This window comes from Geotrypetes seraphini, chromosome 1, assembly GCF_902459505.1.
Source record: "Geotrypetes seraphini chromosome 1, aGeoSer1.1, whole genome shotgun sequence".
In the NCBI taxonomy this organism is placed as follows: domain Eukaryota; kingdom Metazoa; phylum Chordata; class Amphibia; order Gymnophiona; family Dermophiidae; genus Geotrypetes; species Geotrypetes seraphini.
Window position 1 is genome coordinate 404,594,093 of NC_047084.1, and position 24,858 is coordinate 404,618,950.

General features: G+C 44.3%; 1 protein-coding gene across 1 annotated transcript in view; it reads right to left on the reverse strand.

The window, feature by feature from the left end:
• The window catches only part of TBC1D2 (TBC1 domain family member 2), a 523,004-nt gene that overhangs the window by 112,885 nt on the left and 385,261 nt on the right, over nucleotides 1–24,858 (reverse strand). The window contains exon 10 of the mRNA XM_033918140.1: nucleotides 24,336–24,812. Coding sequence (XP_033774031.1) covers nucleotides 24,336–24,812 — 477 coding nt within the window. The remainder of the gene's footprint in view (nucleotides 1–24,335; nucleotides 24,813–24,858) is intronic.

Consider the following 24,858-nt stretch of genomic DNA (forward strand, 5'->3'; position numbering starts at 1 on the left):
ATTTTCCTGTGAAAAACTTTCAGGAATCTGAATAGAAAGTAGAATTTAGGCTATCAGTGCAATCCAAGGAGGATAGAAAAGTGCTCTGGGAGAACATTTGAAATCTCTCTTTGAGTAGAAAACTCAAAGAATGTTCTAGATGCAGGGTTCAGAAGAAATAAATAAATTCCCTGAGATCGAGAGAGTATAAGTAGTCAATCAAATAGGGAAGCAGAAGTTACACAGTAGAACATGTGTGTTTGTGAACGAAGAAAAGGGAAACAAGCCCCTGGTGTTCAACCATAGAAATGAGGGAAAAAACATCCTAAAAACCTCCCTTATAGCCACTCCCAAACCTCCGGGATATGAGAAACAGGAGAAAGGATATAGGAGAAAAATTTTTTGAGGAAATGCAATGCCTATAGGAAACATAGGTTAACATTGGTGATACAGTGAAAGACATGATTAAAGAAAACCCAGTTGATCCTGCATGACAGCAGTATCTGTTGCAGGGTTAAAAATGGCAGAAAACTAACTGATAGGCTCTCCACCCTTTTTATTTTAATGGGAAAACAGCAAAATACAATACAAAATCAACAAAACAAACTCCAGTATTCACCCAGTCATAAAAACACATACCAAAATCCAGAGGGTCATACACAATACAAAAGATGTACCAGAATTCTTCAGTACATGGCACAAACACTCCACCCCCCCCCCACTCCACCCCTCTTCCCCCACTCACCCACAAACTCCCCACCCTCACCTCAGCTAAACCATAAGTAGTTTAGGATTATATTAGAGAAACAACCAGAAGAAAATGCAATATATCAAGAAAGGCGAGAAACCCCCATACTAAGCACTTAAGTAGAAAACTGTCCAAGCAATGTATGGAGCCCAAATTTTTTGAAAAGACCCCCTGCGATTTCTCCATAAAGCTGTCAGCTTTGACATATTAAACACATCTAATTTTAGAATGCACCATCTCCATTGACAGGAGGTGTACAGATTTCTAAGCAGCCGCTAACAACATGTGTGCCACTGTCATCACTACTGCTATCCATTTCTGATAACGTAACAGCAAAGCCTTATATTAAATAAACAACATGCCACAGATGGAACTACCTGAAAATGCAGTGCCTCAGATACAAACCCCCCTCCCCACTCTATCCCAATATGCCTATGCCATAGGACAATGCCACTAAACATAAATAAAGGAGCCAGATGACCCACAAGCTCGCCAATATTGGACAGAACACAGACCATACATTCTCTTCAGTCTCTCAGGAGTATAATACAACATCTTGTATCCATTCTCCACCACACTGCTGGAAACAGATACTCGAAGCAAGGCACCTAGATGTCGTTTCCACTCTGCCTTCTCAAATATTGTCCCCAAATCTTGTTCCCAAGGAATTATATTTAGTTGGCAAGGGAATAACCTTCAATCGAACCCTATACAGATGCAAAATTGTTCCCCTCCCTGCTCCCCTTTGAAAAGCCTATTCCAACAAGAATATTGTCGGTCCTAAATCAGGAATCACACGCCATCTAACGAAAGCATGTAACTGTCTGTAATGAAATAAATGGCTCTCCACCCTTTTTAGCCTCCGCCATAGCATGCCCAGAGTAGGAAGTAATTCTAACTGAAAAAACATAAATGTCACACGGTGGTCTGGTCCTAGGCACTGAAGCATCAGTGGTGTTGGTTAGTTAGTGAAAAAAAGTGGCATCTGGCTCACGGTTTGAAAGTGGTGAATGGGCGGAACATGGAAGGGAAACACCGCCTCAGTCTAGAGAACACGTTTGTTGGAAAAAACACAGTCCAACCATGATGCACAGGCTAACATTAGTGATACAATGGTAGCCTAACTTTGAAGTGGTGGGAGCCCATCTGACAGGCTGTTGCCTGACGACATTGGTGGCATAGTGGCAGCCTGATGCCGAAGTGATGATTTGAAGTAGGACAGCCTGGTCTTAATCCAGTATTTCAATTACTGGGTGATGTGACACACTTATCCCTTGCTCTAACCAGCAGAGGGATTAGGTGTGTTGAGTTCTGGCCTGTCGGCGTGGCCTCCTCAGGTTGGAGGAAGGCTTTTCAGGTTATAACAGACCTAGGCGCCTGCCTAGTCTGCCAGGCCACACTGAGAGTAGCTTGTAAAGAGAAGACCACACAGGTAAGTCTTATTACAAAAGAATGTTCTTGTACTTTATTGAACCCGGGGGTCTGAACACCATCAGCCACCCGCATGTCATGGCAAAAATATAAAATACAAAGTAGCTTGCAGTTGTCAGAATGGCTTGCTACAAATGCCACATACAGTTCAATACCCTGGACTTTTCAGTCTACATACAGTCCTCTTCACCAGGGGTAAAGGTACATGAAAAATATCAGGAAAATAAACTTTCAAACTTTGCAAACACAGCCAGAGTAATTACAGTTCCCAAACCTAGCAATGAATACCTCAAACGTTTCAGCTTACCTAGCTGAGACACACAGCTCGTTACTATCAGCTGGGCTTCCTGGCATTAGGTAAGCTGTGAACTTCACTTAGGTTTTCACACGGAGCTTTCAAACCCCTACAGATAAAGTTCCTTGAACAAACAATGCCCTCCGTCACATAGTGTAATGGAGAGATTTTTCCTGCTCTCCCCCTAATCACTGTCAGCTGGGCTTGAGTTACGGGAGCCAGCACAAGCACAGCCTTGGTTCCTTCCCCTTAGCAACTAACCTCCATGTCAGTGGGGAAATAGCCAGCTTCCAGCAGTGGCTCAGAGACGTCCATAGCCTCTGTCTGCTCAGCAGCCTCTGGGGTGGAGCTGAGGTAGTCCTCGGTCATCTCCACGTCCTCACTGCTGTGGGCTGGAGGAGAGAGACTTTTCCCCTCATCTGCTTCCAAGCCTTGCTGCTTCTGCCGCTGCCTGAGCTCGTTAGCTCTAGCCCCGTCCCGGCTCTCCCTGCTCTCCCTACTGAGATCCCATACTCTGTTTTTATGTGGGTTAAAGCCCCACCCCTCTCTCCTAGGAGCAGCTGTGTTAGGCAGGAAATCCCTAGGGAAATAATTCAGGTTTCTCCTAGGCTGGTAATGAGCATACCTTCCAGCATTGGGACTCCACTTCTCAATAAGAGTCCTCTCAGGCTTTCTAGAGTACCCGTACTGAGATGGCGCTCTCTGCTGGATGTTCCTGTCTCTCCTGCCCTACCTCACTGTCTGAGGGGTAGTCAGCCAAAACCAAACTTTTACTTTTAACCTGGTCAGCCCTTCTGACCAGGGACCGTGTTTTGCTTTTATCCCTTACAGGGACAAAGCTGGCCACAGGTTTGTCACAGTGAAGTAAAAGTTATAATTGAAGACTCTATAGGTCAACATAGAGTTTCAGTATAACCAGCTCTCAACAGCCTGTTGCTCTAAGACAGGGGCTCAAAGTCCCTCCTTGAGGACTGCAATCCAGTTGGGTTTTCAGGATTTCCCCAATGAATATGCATGAGACATATGTGCATGCACTGCTTTCAATGTATATTCATTGAGGAAATCCAGAAAACCCGACTGGATTGCGGCCCTCAAGGAGGGACTTTGAGATCCCTGCTCTAAGACATTGGTGATACAGTAGAAGTATGATGCTGAAGAAGCTTGAGCACATCTGACACGCTGTACATCGATAGTAGTCCCTGTTAAATCACAACTGAAAACATTGATGGAGCAGTGGCAAGTTGTTTGAAGACATTGGTGGTACAATGGGAGCGTGATGCTGAAGTCGCGAGAGTTCCTCCGACAGGCTATATCATGCCTGCTATATCATGCCTTAAAACACTGGTAGAGCAGTGGCATTCTGATGTTGAGAAAAATGGCTCGAAGATGATGATCGGTGGCATCGAGGCCCACCCAAACTTAGGATAGAGCGACGCTTAGGCTGGGTCAGTACCAAAGGAGCCCACATGGGAGTGAGCCTGTTAAACAAGCTCTCAAACTAACTTACAGAGAGCATCAAGCTTGTCGTAGGCATAGAAAAAACACTGGAAGTTACCACCAACTCTGTAACTGACCCATGTATGAGGAAATAGTTGAAGAAGTCTAACCTATAGGCTCTACAGACATTTTAGATTTCCCAGTGTAGACCTTAATGGCAGAGGTAATCCAATATCTGCCAGGTGAGGATCTGGAAGAGGATACTAATGTTACAGGGTGTACACCCATGATAAATCCCCTATTGTATTAGAAAAGTCCAAAGCAGCATGGAGACAGAGTTCATTCATTGTTTGCTTTTGGTTTTTAAAGAAGGCCTGCAATAGTTCAGTGAAGTGAAAAAATAAAAGTCAACACAACAACAAAGTGAAAAAAACGTTATAGAGATGTTGCACCAGGAATGAAAAAAGAACAGGAGGAATGTCAATTGAAGCTGCTTTTGGAATGCCTGCCCCGATATCTGGGACTTGGATGCCTGTCTTACTGGTGTCACCATTATGGTCAGAAGCACTGATAGCATTGAATTTGGAATGAGTATCCTTTGGTAACCTCGGTACCATTGGCAGCATCGGTACCATCAACATCATAGGCAGCATCAGTACCAGCGACACCATCGGTACCCTCAGTCGATACTGGTGGCAGATGTAAGACACTGGTACCCATTAGGCCTGCCTGCCAGTACCCGAAGTGTCGTGGCTCGCCTAAAGAGGGGGCTAAGAATAGGATTCAACCGTTGTTGAAATTAGGCGAGACGCAAGGTGGTTGCAGTAAAGTCGGCACAAATGTACTCAATGCCATGATGACTTGTGATATAGTCCTCCATTGAAGACAAGTGAAGATTCCCCCCCCAAAAAAACAGGACATTGACGAGCTGCAGCCAAAATTTAATCCGAGGCTGAGGTGATGTAAAGAGGCCCTGCCAACAAGAAGCCCATGAGGGAAAGAAAACTCGTAGCTTTTTGGGGGTTGTTTTGTTTTTTTACCAAAAGGACAATACTAAAAGAAATAATTAGAATCAGAAAGAAAAAATACACGTGAGTGGGAAGGCAAGACAATAAAATGAAGAGCAGTTGAAAAGCCAACTTCTTAGCTCTGTGGAAAAACAGAAACTGAGGAGATGTGCACCCTTCATTGGGCGGGAAGGCACTCGCGCATACATGGTGCAGTCAGTCGCAAACTTTCAAAAATTCTTAAATCAAAATGATTTTGCAGCTGTCCACATCGGGGCTCCATGGATGACTTCACCCACATGTGAGAATATGCTGCCTGCTTGTCCTGGAATAATACAAGAGATCAGAGCAGGAAGAGAAGTTTGAGGATCTGTTAACACCACCAACAGATCATCTGCATAGACCAATGCTTTTACCTGGAGCAATGACTCCATAACCCCAGAATCAGACTGGCAAGCTTCAAGAGTACGGAACAGGGGTTCCAAAGACAACACAAATAGCAAAGGTGATAGAGGACATCCTTGCCACGTAGCTCTAACAACCAAGAAATGAGATGTACTACGGACCCCATTCACCAGCAGGCACACTTTGGGTGTAGAGTACAAAGCTCTCAAAGCATGGAGAATAAAAATGCCCAACTGACACTATAAAGGCTTTTTCCGTGTCCAAGATGACAACCATAGAAGGTAACCAATTACGTTGACAATGCGCAATAGACATAAGCAGTTTGCAGAATTTAACAACTGACTGATGCCCTTGTACAAAACCTGTCTGTTCAGGACCTATAAGAGTTGGTAATATGGTTGCCAACCTGGATGCCAAAACACTGGAAAGCAACTTGATATCCACATTTATTAGTGATATAGGACGATATGATGTGACTGACTAGCTCAGGAGGAAGACTGGGTTTAGACAAAATGCTAACCAGTGCAACATTTTCATGATGCCAAATGGCCCATCCAGCTTCCCCAGCCGTAATAACCATTATCTCTTCCTCTAAGCAGAGAACAATAAAAACCATTCATAAAATAAACAACAAATATAATTAAACTCTGGAATTCATTGCCAGAGAATATGGTGAAAGCAGTTAGATTATCAGGGTTTAGAAAAGGTTTGGATAACTTCCTAAAAGAAAAGTCCATAAACCTTTATTAAGATGGACTTGGGGAAATTCATTGCTTATTCTTAGGATATACAGTATAAAATCTGTTTTACTCTTTGGGATTGGGAAAAGTCTGCTGCTAAGACCCTTACCACAAAATGACTCAGACCTCACACGAATGCTGTTCCTTAGATATGAATTTATGTACAAATAATTTTTATTAAAGAGGAAGTAAAAAGCAAAACCATACAAACACTTCCAAGAGTTTTCAGGGAAAAACAACAATTCTCCCCTTCCCCCCCCCCCACCCCCAAACTCCCCCACCCACCCTCCCTACCAGGGTCACTCAGTACATGACAGAACAAAACTAACAAATACAAAGCTGGCATCAAAAATTCAAAAGGCAACTCCTTGCCAAAGGAGTCATAGTGTTCCAGAATGGTTCCCACACTTGTTGAAAGAGTTGCCCCCGAGGGGTGGAGAACTCTACAATGTCTCTGCGCTCCCACATCTGAAAGGAAATCACTCGAGTCCTCCACAATGATAAATCCGGAGCTTCTGCATCCAACCACTTTAGAAGAATACACTTCAACGCAATTGCCAATGACCATTTAAGAAAAGTAGCAGTACCCCTCTGTCGGGGATGGTAACTGGGAATAATACCAAAAAAGTAGTAAAGGAGAGTGACGTAGTTTTATCTTCCAGATACGTTCTATAAAGATGAAGACGCAGTCCCAAAAAGCTGCAACCAAAGGGCAAGACCTAAACTCGCTTCTGGGAAGAAACAGCGAGGACACTGAGCAGATGCCCGAAAACGAGCCAAAAACGCTCTTTTAGGAGAAATATAGAGATGCAGCACCACTTTGTAGTTTTGCTCCCAAAATGTCATATATTTCCGATAAACAAGTAATTTCTTGACAGCAATTGAGACCACATCTTCAGATAACAAAATTTGCAGATCCTGAGCCCAAGCATCCCGGAGCTGAATGTGATCAAGCAAAGAGGATTCATCCTTCAAATGTCGGTGGTGAAATTTAAGCGGAACCAATTGCTGAGCACCAATCGTATATGCGGTAGACAACAATTCATGCCGACCCGCAGCTCGATCTTCCAAAGGCAAAGATTAAATGTAATGTCGAATTTGAAAATAGGCAAACCCATCGGTAGGAGGTAAACCAAATTCAGTTTGTAATTGGGCAAAAGATTTAACAGTCCCATCATCTGCCACCAATTGAAACAAGTAATGAATCCCTTTTGCTTCCCAACGGAAAAAAGCTACAGAATCCACACCAGTTAGAAAGGAAGGGTTGAGACAAACAGGTAAGAAAGGGGAAGTTCGAGACGAGACACCGTGAAAGCGGCATATCCAAGTCCAAACCCGCTTCAAAGCACCATGTAAAATAATGCGAGGAAGATGTCCCCTAGGGTCAGAAGAGATGCCATTGAGATATGCGCTAAAGTGTAAGGTCTGAAAACAGGAAAGTTCCAAAGGAGTATTAGTAAAGTAAGTAGTACCACGAAACAGATCATTAATATGACGCATACCACACTCAACAGTTAAAAAACACAGATTCAACAAACCTAAGCCTCCCTTATACCATGGCAGTGCCACTCGCCGATATGAAAGACATGCCCGCTTACCAGACCACAGAAAATGTTGCACCAACCGAATGAGGTGTTGCTTGTCCCTATGCGTCAGATAAAGCGGTAACACCTGAAAGACATAAAGCCAATGAGGGACCACCACAATATTGTAGAGACTAACTCGACCCATGAGAGAAAGCGGATATCCCTGCCAAAACCGCAGTTGTGTAGACAAGTCGCACAATAAGGGTCCAACATTAAAGGCATATAAATGCGACAAATCCATAGGTAAAAGAACACCAAGATATTTAAGATGAGAATCAGCCCATTGCAACACAAAGGGCCCAGGCCAGTTAGTATAAATCCCCAAGAAAGATGGAAGCACCATAGATTTCTCCAAATTAAGGGACAAGCCAGAATAAAATCCAAACTCGGAAATCAAATCTAATGCTGTTGATAAGGACCTCACAGGATTGGTGAGAACTAAAAAAATATCATCTGCAAAGGCCAAAGTTTTAATTTCCCTATCCCCAATATGCAACCAGCTCACCTGATCAAATAGACACACAGTACAAAGAAGAGGCTCTAAAGTAAGAAGGAATAAGAGAAGAGAGAGGGGGCAACCTTGGCGAGTGCCCCATAGAATAGGAAAAGAATCAGAGTGGGTGCCATTTACCAACAAAGAGGCCCGGGGATTAGCATAAAGAGACCGAATCGCATCAAAATAAAGAAGGTCTCGGATACCAACATATTCCAAAGTAGAAAAAGAAAGGACCAATGAACACTATCAAAGGCCTTAGAGGCATCCAGACTAACAAAAAGAGCAGGAATACGATGATATTGACAATGAGACATAGTAAGTAAAACCTTACGCACATTACACACCGATTGGCGTCCACGAACAAACCCCACCTGATCTTCATGAATCAGAGAGGGAAGAAAGGAAGCCAAACGCTCAGCCAACAAACGTGAGAAAAGTTTAAGGTCCACATTTAACAAAGAAATAGGGCGGTAAGATCCAGGATCATCCCCTTTCTTTCCCGGTTTCTCAAGTAATGTTATAAGAGCTTCATTAGCGAAACGGGGAAAAGAGCCCCTTTGTACAGCCTCATTAAAATAACACAGTAGGAGACCGCAGAGTTGAGGCAACAGCATCTGGTAAAATTCCCCCGAGAAGTCATCGGGACCCAGTGCCTTTCTCGATTTTTGTGCTTTAATAGCTTTCTGAAGTTCAACAGCCCAAAACGGTTGATTCAGACAATCAATCGCATGCTCCGACAGACGATGCATCCCTGATGATTGTAAATAATCTTCTATAAGAGCCAAAGGCGCATCAGGAGGCGAAGCATATAACTTAGCAAAATAATCATATAGAACCTTTGCCACAGATCATCTCTCATCCTTCATTGTGAAGGGCCAAAATTGGTTTGCGACAATGGTGGGTATCAATCATGCGAGCTAATAAACGGCCAGGCTTATGACCAAAACGTTGAAATCGATAAGTATGATAAGAGGTCCATTTCTGGATGCGAGAATGAAGGAGCGAATTCAGGGATGCCTGGGTCGTCAAATGCTGTTCTTCAGTTATAAGCAAAGGCTTAGAAGTACTGTATGTGCCCGCTTGGCCACCCTCAAAGCTCTTTCCAACGCAATGATGCCCCTATTTAATCGGCGTGTCCGAAAACAAGTATACGAAAGTATATGCCCCCTCAAGACCGATTTAGCTGTTTCCCAAAACAAAATGGGATCGGCCTGATGTTGAGAATTATGACGTAAAAAATCAGCCCATTGGTCTAACAAAAATTTTTTAAAATCAGAATCTTGAGCTAAATATCAGAATCAAGAGAAAGTCCTAGTGTAAGTAGGGTCTAAGTGAATATCTATCCAAATTGGAGTATGATCTGAAATGCACAGAGGGCCAATCTTGGTGGCCACCACATGAGGAAAAAGTTCAGGAGAGGAAAACAAGTAATCTATTCTTGACCACGCATTATGAGCTCTGGAGAGATGGGTAAAATCGCAAACTTCAGGATGTAAAAGACGCCAGGGATCAACCACCGACAGTGAAGAACAAAAATCTGCCAGAAGCTGCCCCCGAGCCCCCAAGGGTGTAACTGGCCAAGAAGAGTTATCCAGATCAGGATCTGAAACAAGATTAAAATCTCCAAGTAATAACAAAGGGTCAGACGAATAGCGAGAATGAAGAGCAAGGAGGCGTTGAAGAAAAGAGTATTCAGCAACATCAGGCTCGTAAACCACCAAAAGCAAATACGATTTAGCACCCAAATAAATACGAAGGAGTAAATGATGACCATCAGCGGCCGTATCCAAAACCTTGACCCCGAGTGGAGACGATTTCCGGATTAAAACTGCTATACCCCCATGTCTGCCAGAGGAGGAAGCAAAATGCACCTCACCCACCCAAGAACGGCGCAGTTTAAGATGTTCAGCGTCTGTTAAGCGTGTTTCTTGGAGGCATGCAACATCAATTTTGTGGCATTGTAAATTTGCTAAGATCTTAGTTCTTTTAATGGGTGAAATAATGCCTCCGACATTCCAGGAGGCAATCCTAAAAGCAGAACTCATAAAGGAGAAGAAAAAGAGGAAAAGAGGAGAAATCCTAGTATGGAACTACAGATACACATTCCAGGAGCCCAGCCCCCACCCCTGGAGCATCTGTGCAATAGATAATGTATACAGAAAGATAGCACAGAAAGGGAACCACCGTGGGAACACAGTCCAATAACACATCATAGAAAGAAACAGATGCCATGACAACAGAAGAGAGTAACCCCAGTCTCCCAAACAACCTTCCCACAAATAACACCCCTACCAGCAGTAGAAGTCCCAATATAACAGTACAGAATTCCCCACCAAACCCCCCACCCATCCCCCATCACCCCTCCCCTACCCCCTAGATCCCAACAGAACACCCACTTCACTTGCTCCTGGAAGCAAGGAGCAAAGGAAGTCGGAGCCACGTGCACATGTGTTCCACCCCCGGACCCCAACCGCTCCAAGTCAGACTAGCACCAAACTCATCCATACGCCACGAACACCCCCATATACACTGGTCGCAAAAGAAACTCCCCCCAAAACATTCATACCCAGCCATCCAGAAAACCCCAATCAATAAGAAAGATCAAACAGAATAGAAACCCACAAACACTCAAGAACCCGAGACATAACCCATCCGCCATGCAATCCCCCAGATGAAATCAACACTCTCCCCTTCAGAAAAGCCCAGCCGTAAATACTAGGAGTCACACAATAGGAGTGCCTAGACCCAAACCACCAAGAAAAGAAGGAGCCCAAAAGTCCACCAGTCAATCAACCGAAGTAGATTCCACAGTTTCAGATGGTAAAGAGTTGCAATAAGCACCAGCCGCCACCACGGCATCAAAAGTGCGCCACCCAGATGATGTAAAAACTCGCAGCAATGCCGGGTAGGCCAAAGTAAAGCGTAGTTTCTTCTGAGGTAGTGAAGCACAAATTGGTGAAAAGGAACGTCGTTTTTCTAGCAAGGACGAAAAATAGTCTTGAAACAGGCGAATGTGTTGGCCATCGTACTGCAGATCGTCACGATGTTGCCAGTAACAATGCATGAGAGCCACCTTACATGCATAGTTATGTATCTTAGCAATAACTACACGCGGTCGTTGACAATCATCCGTTCTCCGTCCAAGCCGGTGTACCCTTTTCATACGAACTGGGCCCAAACTTGCTGGAAGAGGCAAAGAAGCTTGGAGCCACTGTTCTAGAGTAGAGGCCAGGCGGGAATCAGAGATAGACTCGGGCAGCCCAATGATACGGATGTTGTCCCTGCGGGAGCGATTTTCCAAATCGTCCAGCTTTTCTGCTTGAAGACGAAGTTGCTCCCGCAGGGAATCGAGGCCTTCCGTGTGAGTAACCGCCGTTTCCTCAATCTCGGCCACTCTCACCTCTAGCTCTCCAGTGCGACGAGAAACCTCGGAAAACAAAGCTTCCAAACTAGAAAGCTGCCCAGAGAGCTGGCTAAGGCGGGGCTCCAAGGCTTGGATAACCGCGGCGGTGATTTCATGAGCCGAGCCATATCCCGAGGAAGTGGGGGAGTCCCCAGCGGGGCCCACCATCAGGCCCGCCGGCTGGTGCAATTTTTCACAGTCTTTATCTTTTTTGAGAGTTTTGGAGCTCATTGCGGTGGAGAGTCGGAATAAGTATTTGTCCATACAAGCTCCAGAAAGCAGAAAAGACAAGAAAGTGTCCAAAAGAATATTGAGGTTAGAGCGGTAAAGGTCCGGGGGACAGGAGCTCCACACGAACACGTCCGTCCCAGCTCACCACATCACATGACCCTCTATGAATTTATTTATATAGTCAATAACAGCATACAAGATAGAATATAAAATGACAGCATTCAGTGTCCAGTAGAAAGTAACATAAAATCTACATCAGCAGTGTGCAGAATTACCCCTGTCTACTACCTACATCCCTATTGCAAGCAGTTCATTTACTTTCTAGCCTTGCGTTACAATCTATTAAGCATGTTCTGATTGGTAGAAGTCATTAGCATAATTAATCAGTCATTAATCAATTGGCCATAGCTATCTATTTCTTCTCCTAATTGGCCATGTCCTTTATTGACGTCTAAGCAGTTAGCATTTACGTATTATCATTACAGCAATTAGCATTGACGTATGTTATTATCAGACTTAGGGTGATGGTCAAAAACCACCTAACTTTATCTAGGCCCAACACACTTCTTATCTGGGGCTTTCCAGAGGTCATCTGTGCATGACTTGCGCCCTTTCCCAGAACAGCCCACACCCTGTCCTAGTTCCGCATTCTTTAGAAGAGCAGATGCTGTGGTTTTGAATACATGCCGGGTCTGCTGTCCACATACGTGTCCAAAGCTCTCTATGATTCCATAGGCCAAGACATAAACAGCTATTTCTGGTTGTCTGTGCTGTTCTTGAAAATCATGTGATTTTCAAGGATGTTTCATAAATATCCTCAAGCATTTAGGCTGAAATTACCCCACCTGTGGTTGGCAACTGTCAGTGAGACAGACTTGCCAGAGTTTTTTTTGCAGCTTCAGATTCACAGATGTCCATGTTGTGGATAGGCCTCATGCCTGGTTTATTGTCCATTGCTTTGCCAAGCTAGGTTCTTATAGATGGGGGATATGGAAGCCAGGTATGGGAATCGCAGGTTGGAGAGTCTCCTACATCTGTACATCATTGGTACTTTAGCTGGTCAGTAGTATTGCAAATACTTCTGTCTTTCTCCAGTGTGTCTTATCTTGATAAGCAGTTCAGGCTAGAACATAAGAACATAAGCATTGCCTCTGCCGGGTCAGACCAGGGGTCCATCGTGCCCAGCAGTCCACTCCCGCTGCGGCCTTCCAGGTCCTTGACCTTTAAGTTCTCAACACCTACATTGTTTGTGCCCTAATCCTGAAGTACCCTGTATAGTAACCCTCTATCTATACCCTGTAATCCCTTTCTCCTTCAAGAAGTCATCCAAGCCCTTTTTGAAACCCAACATTGTATTCTGTCCTATCACCTCTCTTGGAAGTGCATTCCAGGTGTCCACCACCCTCTGAGTGAAGAAGAACTTCCTAGCATTCGTCTTGAATCTGTCTCCTTTCAGTTTTTCTGAATGCCCTCTTGTTTTTGATGTCCTGCTAGCCTGAAGAATCTGTCCCTCTCCACCTTCTCCATGCCTTTCATGATTTTAAAAGTCTCTATCATGTCCCCTCTAAGTCTCCGCTTTTCCAGGGTAAAGAGCCCCAGCTTCTCTAGCCTTTCGGTATATGCAAGGTTTTCCATGCCCTTAATCATCTTTGTTGCTCTTTTCTGGACCCTCTCGAGCATCGTCACATCCTTCTTAAGGTACGGCAACCAGTATTGGACGCAGTACTCCAGATGCGGGCGCACCATCGCTCGATACAGCGGCAGGATAACTTCTTTCGTTCTGGTAGTGATACCTTTTTTGATAATGCCCAACATTCTGTTCACCTTTTTTGAGGCCGCTGCCTTCATCGTAGTATCCACCAATACCCCCAAATCCTTTTCTAGGTTGCCTTCCCCCAGTACCCTCCCTCCCATCGTATAGCTGTACATTGGTTCCCTTTCCACCACCAAAGTGGTGAACTGGGTCAGAAACTGGCTGTCGGACAGACGCCAGAGGGTGGTGGTTAATGGAAGTCGCTCGAAGGAAGGAAAGGTGACTAGTGGAGTCCCTCAGGGTTCGGTGCTGGGGCCAATCCTGTTCAATATGTATGTAAGTGACATTGCTGAAGGGTTAGAAGGAAAAGTGTGCCTTTTTGCAGATGATACCAAGATTTGTAACAGAGTAGACACCGAAGAGGGAGTGGAAAATATGAAAAAGGATCTGCAAAAGTTAGAGGAATGGTCTAATGCCTGGCAACTAAAATTCAATGCAAAGAAATGCAGAGTAATGCATTTGGGGATTAATAATAGGAAGGAACCGTATATGCTGGGAGGAGAGAAGCTGATATGCACGGACGGGGAGAGGGACCTTGGGGTTATAGTGTCCGAAGATCTAAAGGCGAAAAAACAGTGTGACAAGGCAGTGGCTGCTGCCAGAAGGATTCTGGGCTGTATAAAGAGAGGCGTAGTCAGTAGAAGGAAGAAGGTGTTGATGCCCCTGTACAGGTCATTGGTGAAGCCCCACTTGGAGTATTGTGTTCAGTTTTGGAGACCGTATCTGGCGAAAGACGTAAGAAGACTTGAGGCGGTCCAGAGGAGGGCGACGAAAAAGATAGGAGACTTGCGCCAGAAGACGTATGAGGAGAGACTGGAAGCCCTGAATATGTATACCCTAGCGGAAAGGAGAGACAGGGGAGATATGATTCAGACGTTCAAATACTTAAAGGGTATTAACGTAGAACAAAATCTTTTCCTGAGAAAGGAAAATGGTAAAACCAGAGGACATAATTTGAGGTTGAGGGGTGGTAGATTCAGGGGCAATGTTAGGAAATTCTACTTGGATATTCCAGGTGGTGGATGCCTGGAATGCGCTCCCGAGAGAGGTGGTGGAGAGTAAAACTGTGACTGAGTTCAAAGAAGCGTGGGATGAACACAGAAGATTTAGAATCAGAAAATAATATTAAATATTGAACTATGGCCAGTTACTGGGCAGACTTGCACGGTCTGTGTCTGTGTATGGCCGTTTGGTGGAGGATGGGCAGGGGAGGGCTTCAATGGCTGGGGAGGGCTTCAATGGCTGGGAGGGTGTAGATGAGCAGAGATTTCGGCAGTTGGAACCCAAGCATAGTACCGGGTAAAGCTTTGGATTCTTGCCCAGAAATAGCTAAGAAGAAGAAAAAAAAAAAAATTTAAATTGAATCAGGTTGGGCAGATTGGATGGACCATTCGGGTCTTTATCTGCCGTCATCTACTATGTTACTATGTTTCCCTATGTGCAAGACTTTACACACTTTCTCTACATTGAAGCTCATCTGCCATCTTTTTGCCCACTCACCCAGCTTGTTCAGGTCACTTTCTAGTTCTTTGTATTCCTCAACAGTTCTGACCCTACTGGAGAGTTTTGTGTCGTCTGCAAATTTTATAACTTCGAATTTTGTCCCCGTTTCCAGGTCATTAATGAATATATTGAACAGCAACGGCCCCAGCACTGACCCCTGTGGGACACCACTCGTGACCATTGACCCATCTTACATAGAAACAGCATCTTCACACAAAAACAGCTTCTCACTGACAGGCTTGAGAGAGGCTTGTTAAAGATGGAATTTCTCAGAAACCAATTTTTTCTCAGCTTGGCCTGTTTTTATGTCCAAGTTTATTTCCAAGTTTATTCAAAGTTTGATATACCAACCATCAAACAAATATCTGGATGGTTTACAATTGTCCTCTAGTCTTGCACCCAGGGTCTTCAGGGAGGGGGGTCCCACATGGAATTCCCTTCAGGAACTTGCCAAGTACTTGTGACCTGGGCTGGCCACTTTGGAAACAGGATACTCTCAAAGGAAAAAAGGTGGAAATACATTTCTGGATGATATAGGAACAATGTTTTAAAAAAAATATATCATAATCTAAAAATGTAGAAACAAAACTTTATGATTTATAGAAACCACAATCTGTGTTTGCAGTAATATAATCACTATAGTACAAAAGCACCAGTTTGCTCGTAAAGAAAGAAACAATGCGATGAATTTGATATTCGGGCCCAACATGGTCCGTGTTTCAGCTGGACTATGCATGTTTCTGTGATCACAACAATATCCAAGTCTGCCTCTAACATTAGGGCTTGCAAATCATCATTTTTATTGCCTAGACCAGTGTTCTTAAACTGCCGGTCCATGGACTGGTACGGTCTGCAGAAATTTTCTGCTGGTCCACAGGGCCGACACATCCATCGGGCCCAAGACAGTGTTCTTCAGCCGCTGGTCCATAGTACAATCAACGCAGTGTCTTCAGGCCAGCTCCCTGAGTGCTGCAGTGCACAAAGCCATGGGAAAAGGCTCCTATGTGCGTCCTACGCCTGAACTGGAAGCCTTCTCTCTGACATCGCAACGTCAGAGAGAAGGCTTCCAGATGAGGTTCGGAATGCGCGTGAGGAGCCGCTGCCCACAACTTTGTGCACTGCAGCACTCATGAGTGCCGGCCCGAAGATGCCACGTTGATCGCATCATGGACTGGCCCGAAGATAACACCGGGGACACAGCTTGGAGGGAGAGAGAGACAACAACGGTAGGTGGATTCCTTTTATTTTTTTATTTAGTGACTGATTTACATCTACTGTCTGTTCAGGAAGTAATGCATTTGTTTCTTTTCCTCTGGGGTTGTACTGCATGCAGAGTCTTGCATCTTAGGGTTTGTTTGTAAATATTAGTACTTTTAGGGCTCCTTTTACTAAGCTGCAATAGCAGTTTTAGCGCGCGCTAGACCTTAATGTCAGCATTGAGCTGGCATGAGTTCTAGCGCGGGTTTAGCACGTGCTAAAATTCTGCGTGCGCTAAAAACGCTATCGCAGCTTAGTAAAAGGAGCCCTTAGTTTTTGGTCCTGCATTTGCATGAGGTTATTTGTTTTCTGGTAGGAATGAATGTTGAAAAGCATACAGTGTGCTTTGTGTATTTTAATTTAGTGGTTAACCATTATGTGTTGTTAATACGATTATATTGTGTGTGTGTGTGTGTGTATATGAAAAATGAATGGAAAAAATGATGTTACAATTCGTACTATTATGGGGGGCGGGGTCTGGGGCGATTGGGTGGAGATAGGCATGACTTAGCCCTGCGTTCTTCAACCGCCAGTCCACAAAATAATTATTTTATTTCTGCCAGTCCATAGGTGTCAAAAGGTTGAAGAACACTGGCCTAGACTGCAAACATTTGTGATCATTGCTTTCCAGCTTTTCTTCTATGGCAATTTTATTTATTATCTATTTTTTTGTTTAGCTTCACTTCCTATTGCCTTGCTAAGTGTATTGCTAATATTGTTGTGTACATTGCTATCTTTATTACCATCACATCATATCCTTTGCTGGGGGTGGCCACCGTAAGTGTCCTACATACATATGCCAACCCCACTTTCTCATTTAAATGCCTAGAAACATATTGCCTTAATTTCTCAGTAAGGACCCTTTTACCTGTCATAGTAAGATGCAGCCCATCATTACAATATAGTCTCTTGCTTCTCCATGTATTTCCCCATCCTCCTATGTACCTAAAGCCTTCTTAATGACAACAGGCTCTAGCCACCTATTGAAAATATCAGTATTTAGTACTCTTTGCTCTCCTTTTCCATATGTAGGCAGTATTTCCGAAATAACTACAGTCTTTACAAAAGGTTTTAACCCCACCCTAAATTCCCAAAAAGCTTTCTGTGCCACAAGTGGGGTATTGCTAGCTAGGTTATTTGTTTCCAAGTGGATAACAACATCAGCTTTCCTCATTCTCCATCTCTGTGGACAACATTCTCATCCTTCCTGTTTGTCTGCTCGCAGTCTCAGAATCATCTTTGACTTCTCTCTCTCCTTCACCATCCAGATACAACATATCACTATAACCTGCCGCTTCTTCCTCTATAATATTACCAAAATCTGACCCTTCCTCTCTGAGCACACTACCAAAACACTTATCCACGCCCTCATCACCTCACGCTTAGACTACTGCTACTTTCAGGCCTTCAGCTTAGCCATCTCACTCCCCTCCAATCCATCCAGAATTCAGCTGCACGATTCATGTTCTGGGAGAGCTGCTTTACTCATGTTACCCCCCTCTCCTAAAGTCACCTCATTTGCTTCCCATCCATTTCTGAATACAATTCAAACTCGTCTTACTTACCTACAAATGCACTCGCTCATCTGCCCCTCACTATCTCGCTTCACTTATCCCCCCTATGATTCCCCCCCCCACCCCGTGAGCTCTGCTCAGCTGGTAAGTCCCTCCTTTTTGTGTCCTGCTCTTCAGCTGCCAAATCCAAACTCCATCCCTTCTGCCTTTCAGCGCTATATAAGAGATAAGTAGTACCATGTTTCCCTGGAAATAAGACACTGTCATATTAATTTTGGGTCCAAAAAACACACTAGGGCTTATTTTCAAGGGGTATCTTTTTTTTGTGTGTGTTCAATGATCATCTCTCACCCATCCCCTTGTGCAGCATCTTTCTATACCTCTCTCCCATCTCCCCCGTGCAGCAGAACCATGAAAGCAATTTCATTGTGTTGCGTTAGATCTAATCTAATCTAAGCATTTTTCTTGTATGCCACATCTTCCAGTTTTAAATGGTTAACAAATAAACAAATTGCAGATCATCTTTAAACAAACTGAATTTCAGATGTCATAACATTTCTGAAATAAAAAGTCTTGAGATCTTTGTGAAACAGATAATACAAACTCATTCCCCCTGTGCAGCAGAACCCCGATGACCCTCCCACCGCGAGACCGACATACCTCTGTTCCAAACAGCAGCGGCAGCAGCACTGAACAGGCTGCTTCGCAGCCTTCCCTGCTGGGGCATCCCTGTGCAGCATCACTGATGACATCATGCGGAGCAGGTCCAGCAGTGTAGTAAGATGAAGGGTATCCACCAGCCAGGTCTCCAGAAATGTACGCAAATTCAGCGCTGGTACTGTTTCCGGGAGACCCACCAGCTTTAGATTATTCCGGCGTGACCGATTTGCTAGGTATTCTAATCTGGCCTCTAATTCCAAATTCCGAGATGAGGTAGTTTGAGAATCCATCGTAAGCATGTGCACCGAGTCTTCCACGGAGCTTACTCTTTGCTGCACTTTCTGTAATTCTTTAGTTACTGTTGTGAAGCGTTGGTCCATCGTTTCTAACTTGTCCAGGATTAGTTGAAGTGTTCTAGGGCTGCCTGGACCTCGTTCATAACCTCAGCCACCCATGCCAAGCTCGGTGAATTTGAAGAAGGTGACGCCGGGGCTGCAGTCATCTTGGCTTCCTAATGCTTCCCTTTCTCCCGGTCCTTTCGCAGCAGTTTTGTTGCCATTTTCAGTGATCTCAAGGAATCCTGTGGTAGGAGGAGAGTGTGGGGCAGTGGTTAGAGCTACAACCTCAGCACCCTGAGGTTGTGGGTTCAAACCCTGCACTGCTCCTTGTGACCCTGGGCAAGTTACTTAATCCTCCACTGCCCCAGGTACATTAGATAGACTGAACCCACTGGGACAGAGAGGGAAAATGCTTGAAGTACCTGTATATAAACCACTTTGAGTGTGGTTGTGAAACTACAAAAAGGCAGTATACAAATCCCTATCCCATAGCCAGCTAATCAGAAGGGTTAGCTATATATTGGTGCTAAAATGGCAAAAGAACGAGATTTAATGATTCATACTGCAGGGTCTTCTGGAGCTGTAACCTCCCACATCTTCACAGCTCCATAGCTCCACCAGAAGAAAGAACAGGCTTTTATTCCCTATGCATTAATCTAACAAACTGCTCATTTACATATACATAGGTTACACATAAATTAAATATATATCACCATTGAAGTACGCATCATCTGTGCCAGTGACTGAAGAGATCCAAGTTGCACCCAAATACAGAGAGCCTCAATGGGGCAAATACCCTTGGATGTCCACACAGAAAAGATCCGAGTTTGAATGTCACTTGCTCCCATTTATAAATTATCCAAGCTGGATAATTAACTGATTAATAAGGCTAGCATTTTATGTTCTGTGTTTGGACATTTCATCTGTGGTTGGACATTCATGAACTGGCCAGCTTCCAGAGTGAACCAAAGACTATTTCTATCCCAGGTCCTAACCTATCAAATAATTGAGTTAATTGAACACATGAAATAAATATAACCTATCAAGTATATAGTATTATTCTTGTCCCCAGGTCCTACTGTCAAGTAACTAGGTAAGTTAATTGCACACATGGAATATTTGTGTTTTCAATTAAAACAAAACTTTGCTGTTTAGAATAGTGTTATTCCTGTCCCCAGGTAATTTAGTGAGCTAATTGCACACATGGAATAAATATAGTATGTGTGTTTTCAATTAACTCAAAACCTTGCTTTTTAGAATATCTTCCAGTACACTTCTCCCTCTGTATTCGCAGGGGATATGGGCAGACCATAGGCGTGAATACATAAAAACCGTGAATAACTTTTTTAATGTTATTCGTGGATTTTAGAAAAAGCCTTCCGTTTTTATTATTGGAACCATGAATAACTTTTCTACAGCGCTTTCTGGGCAGGCAGACAAGCAGCGATTTCTGGGCAGTCAAGCAGCGATTTCTGGGCAGGCATGCTAGGAAGAAGCCTTTCTCTCTATGGATGCTGTGAAGCAGCATTTTTCTCAGTGCACACTGGGAAACATGGAAGCAGCGAATTTGTGGGAGAAAGCATGGTAGCAGCAATTTTTAAAGTGAATGGTAAGTGATACACTTTTTTATCGGTACAGTGAAAGGAAAAGAACTTTAATAATGATGTAATTTTAGGGGGGTGGAGTCAGCTTTCAAAAAATTGCAAATAAGCAAATCTGCAGATACGGAAACTGCGGATACGGAGGAAGAAGTGTACTTTTAATCACTAGAACATCATCACTCAAAACTTTGCTTTTAAGAACAACGTGTATAACTCATAATCAGTTCTTTTAATCACTAGAACAAACTCTACTCAGAACTTTGCTTTGGGCCACAAAAGCAGAACTGTCATTGTCCACCTAGCTAATTGTATTATATTTCCTATTATTATTTTATGACTCTACCGTATCATCTTGCAGGCTCTCACTGCTTTTTAATGGCCCTTTAATTGCTCTAAATTATCCATTTAGCTAACAAGATTAAAAAGTCTTTATTAATGACATATTGGAGTATAAGAGTTTTACTTGCAAAACTCAGACTACACACAAAAATGGCTCCTTGCCTTTTGCAATACACCACTCGAGCTTATGTGGGACTCTGCTGATATTCAGTCAGGGCCTACATAAGACAGTTGTGTTAGACACCCATAACTCTCCCCCCTCCTGGATCCCAACAAAGCATCCTCCTTCCCTCCCCCTCCTCCCAGCCCACTGCCATAATGAATACTCCCCCACATGTAGTTAGCCCCCCCCCCCTGGATCCACCTGATATCCCTGGTGGTCTTTGGAGGGTGTTGTGGGCAGGAGTGAATTAGAAGCTATGGCACAAAGAGATAACCTTGACATCATCGGCATCACGGAAACATGGTGGAATGAGGAAAACGTCTGGGACACTGTGCTACCAGGCTACAAGCTATGCCACAGAGACAGAGTGAGTCAAAAAGGTGGGGGCATTGCTCTATTCGTCAAAGAGGGAATTGAGTCTACCGGAGAGAACACAAAGAATAAGTTAGAGTCTCTATGGGTCATAATTCCGGGAACAAATGGAACGGAAACGAAGATCGGCATCTACTACTGACCCCAAGGGCAGTCCTGAAGAAATTGGAGAAATGACGGACGAGATTAAATGCAACTGCAAGGGAGGCAACGCAGTTATCATGGGTGACTTCAATTATCAGTGGATAGACTGGAACCTAGGCACCTCCGGCTGCGGTAGGGAGACCAAGTTCCTGGATACTGTAAGCGATTGCTTCCTGGAACAACTTGTCAAGGAAAATACAAGAGGAAATGCAATTCTGGACTAAATTCTAAATGGACTACAAGGACCAGCGCAAGGTGTAGAGGAGACACTGGGAACCAGTGATCACAATATGATCCGCTTCGACCTGGACACAGGGGCGAAACATCAATCCAGAACGACAGCCATGGCGCTGAACTTCCGAAAAGGGAATTACGAAGGGATGAGACTCATGGTGAGGAAGAAGATTAAGAAGAGGATAGGCACTGTAAAAATGCTAGAGCAAGCATGGTCCTTTTTAAGGACAGTCACCGAGGCGCAAAATTTATATATAACGTGTATCAACAAAAGATCCAAGAGGAAAAAGAACAAGGAACCGGCAATGCTCACTGTAGCGGTGAAGGAAGCGATCAGAGACAATAAGACCTCGTTTAAGGAATGGAAAAGGTCAAAAACAGATGAAAACTGGAAAAAGCACAAACAGCATCAAAGCAGGTGCCATAAGGCGGTAAGAGGGGCCAAAAGAGACTATGAGGAAAAAATAGCCAAGGAGTCCAAAAACTTCAAGCCGTACTTTCAATATATTAAGGGGAAACGACCCGCGAAGGAAGCAGTGGGGCCGTTGGATGACCATGGAATAAAGGGAGTGCTAAAGGAGGACAAACCCATCGCCGACAAACTGAACACATTTTTTGCGTCTGTGTTTACTAAAAAGGATATACACAACATACCAGAAGCCAACAGGCTATACGCGGGAAATGAAGATGGGAAACTGACAGGGTTGACGGTTAGTCTAGAAGAGGTATGCAGGCAGATTGATAGACTTCAAAATGATAAATCCCTGGGACCAGATGGCATCTATCCGAGGGTAATCAAGGAACTGAACTGCTTCAACTAATAGCCAATCTGTCGATCAAATCGGGAAGGATTCTGAAAGACTGGAAGGTCGCAAATGTTACGCGATCTTCAAGAAAGTTTCGAGGGGTGATCCGGGAAACTACAGACCGGTGAGTCTGACCTCGGTACCAGGAAAGATGGTAGAGGCGCTGATAAAGGACCGCATCATTGAGCACCTTGACAGGCACGATCTGATGATGTCCAGAAAGCATGGCTTGACAAACTTGCTGCACTTCTTTGAGGGAGTAAGCTGGTGTATAGACAAGGGTGACCCGGTCGACATTGTATATCTGGATTTTCAGAAGGCATTCGACAAGGTTCCACATGATCGACTACTTTGGAAAATTGCGAGCCATGGAATCGAGGGTGAAATACTCACGTGGATTAAAAACTGGCTGGCGGATAGGAAACAGAGAGTGGGGGGTAAATGGACAATACTCGGATTGGAAAAGCATCACCAGTGGAGTTCCGCAGGGTTCAGTGCTTGGACCCGTGCTCTTCAACATATTTATAAACAATCTGGAAATTGGTACGACGAGTGAGGTGATTAAATTTGCAGATGATACAAAGTTATTCAGAGTAGTGAAGATGCAGGAGGATTGTGAAGACCTGCAATGTGACATAAACACACTCGAGAAATGAGCCACGACATGGCAAATGAGGTTCAACATGGATAAGTGTAAGGTGATGAATGTCAGTAACAAAAACCTTATACACGAATACAGGATGTCTGCGGCAGTACTTGGAGAGAACCCCAGGAAAGAGACTTGGGAATACTAGTCGACAAGTCGATGAAGCTGTCCATGCAATGCGCGATGGTGGCGAAAAGGGTGAACAGAATGCTAGGAATGATTAAGAAGGGGATCACGAACAGATCAGAGAAGGTTATCATGCCGCTGTACCGGGCCATGCTATGCCCTTACCTGGAATACTGCATACAGCACTGGTTGCCATACATGAAGGAGGACATGGTACTACTTGAAAGGGTCCAGAGAAGAGCGACTAAAATGGTTAAGGGTCACGAGGAGTGCCGTACAGTGAGAGATTAGAGAAAGTGGGCCTCTTTTCCCTTTTAAAATAGGATACTGAGAAGAGACATGATCGAAACATTCAAGATACTGAAGGGAATAGACTTAGTAGATAAAGACAGGTTGCTCACCCTCTCCAAGGTAGGGAGAATGAGAGGGCACTGTTCTAAAGTTAAAAGGGAACAGATTCCATACAAACGTAAGGAAATTCTTCTTCACCCAGAGAGTGGTGGAAAACTGGAACGCTCCTCCGAAGGCTGTTAAAGGGGAAAACACCCTCCAGGGATTCAAGACAAAGTTAGACAAGTTCCTGCTGAACCGGAACATACGCAGGTAGGGCTAGTCTCAGGGCAGGAGCAGACTGCTGGGCACGATGGACCACTGGTCCGACCCAGCAATGGCAATTCTTATGTTCTTATGAGTAAATGCCACTCATTCCTGTTCTTTGTTGCTTCCCAGAAACACTGGCTACCATGACCTCTTGCGGCAGCTCACAGTACTGTACAATGCAAAAATAATTATGCAGGTGCCAGCCAATATTCACCTGCATAACCCCAGGCTCCTTCCTAATGCTGCCCCATTTTTTTTTTCCGTAATCAGAGGCGATATTCAGCAGTACTGCCCACTTTAGTGCTGCTGAATATTAGGGGATAGGCGGAAAAAGGCAATATAAGCAGGCCAAAGACTCTTTTGCTCACTTAAAAGTTTTGAATTTTGGCAGGAAAATGTTTCTGTAGTATAAAACATCACATATTTCCTCATCTTACAATGAAGAATAAAGGCTATAGTACCTGTTCAGTCCCTGGCAGTAGCCAATGGTAGGGTTTTGCCAAGAAAAAGCAAGCAGCACACGTCGAAGCTTTTGCACAAGCTCTGAGGTAGGAGAGGAGAAGTATTTGTTGCTAGCTAGAGTGCGATGCAGGTCCAGCTCAATCTGTCGGGAAGCTGGATGCTCAGTGCTTTCACACTTCTGCAGCAAGCTCTTATAATAGCTGATAGAGCGAAGATGCTGCACTCGGCAGCCAGTCACCCACTTCCAAACCCGTTGGCGGTGCTCCCCTGGGATGCCACAACGGATCAGGTTCTTGAGCTCCACTGAAGGTATTAACTCAGCCAGGCTGTTCCACCGGGCTAGCAGCGGCTTCTCCACTGCCTCATGACTCAATAGGTTGTTAGATCTTATCTCCAGTGCCTGGATTTTGGCCAGAAGTTTCAAATGCTCAACTTCATATTCAGGGATTGTCATAAACCCATAGTCATCGCATTCACTGGAAAGAGGAAAAAGAAATGTTGTTACTATTCAAGAACGGTTTC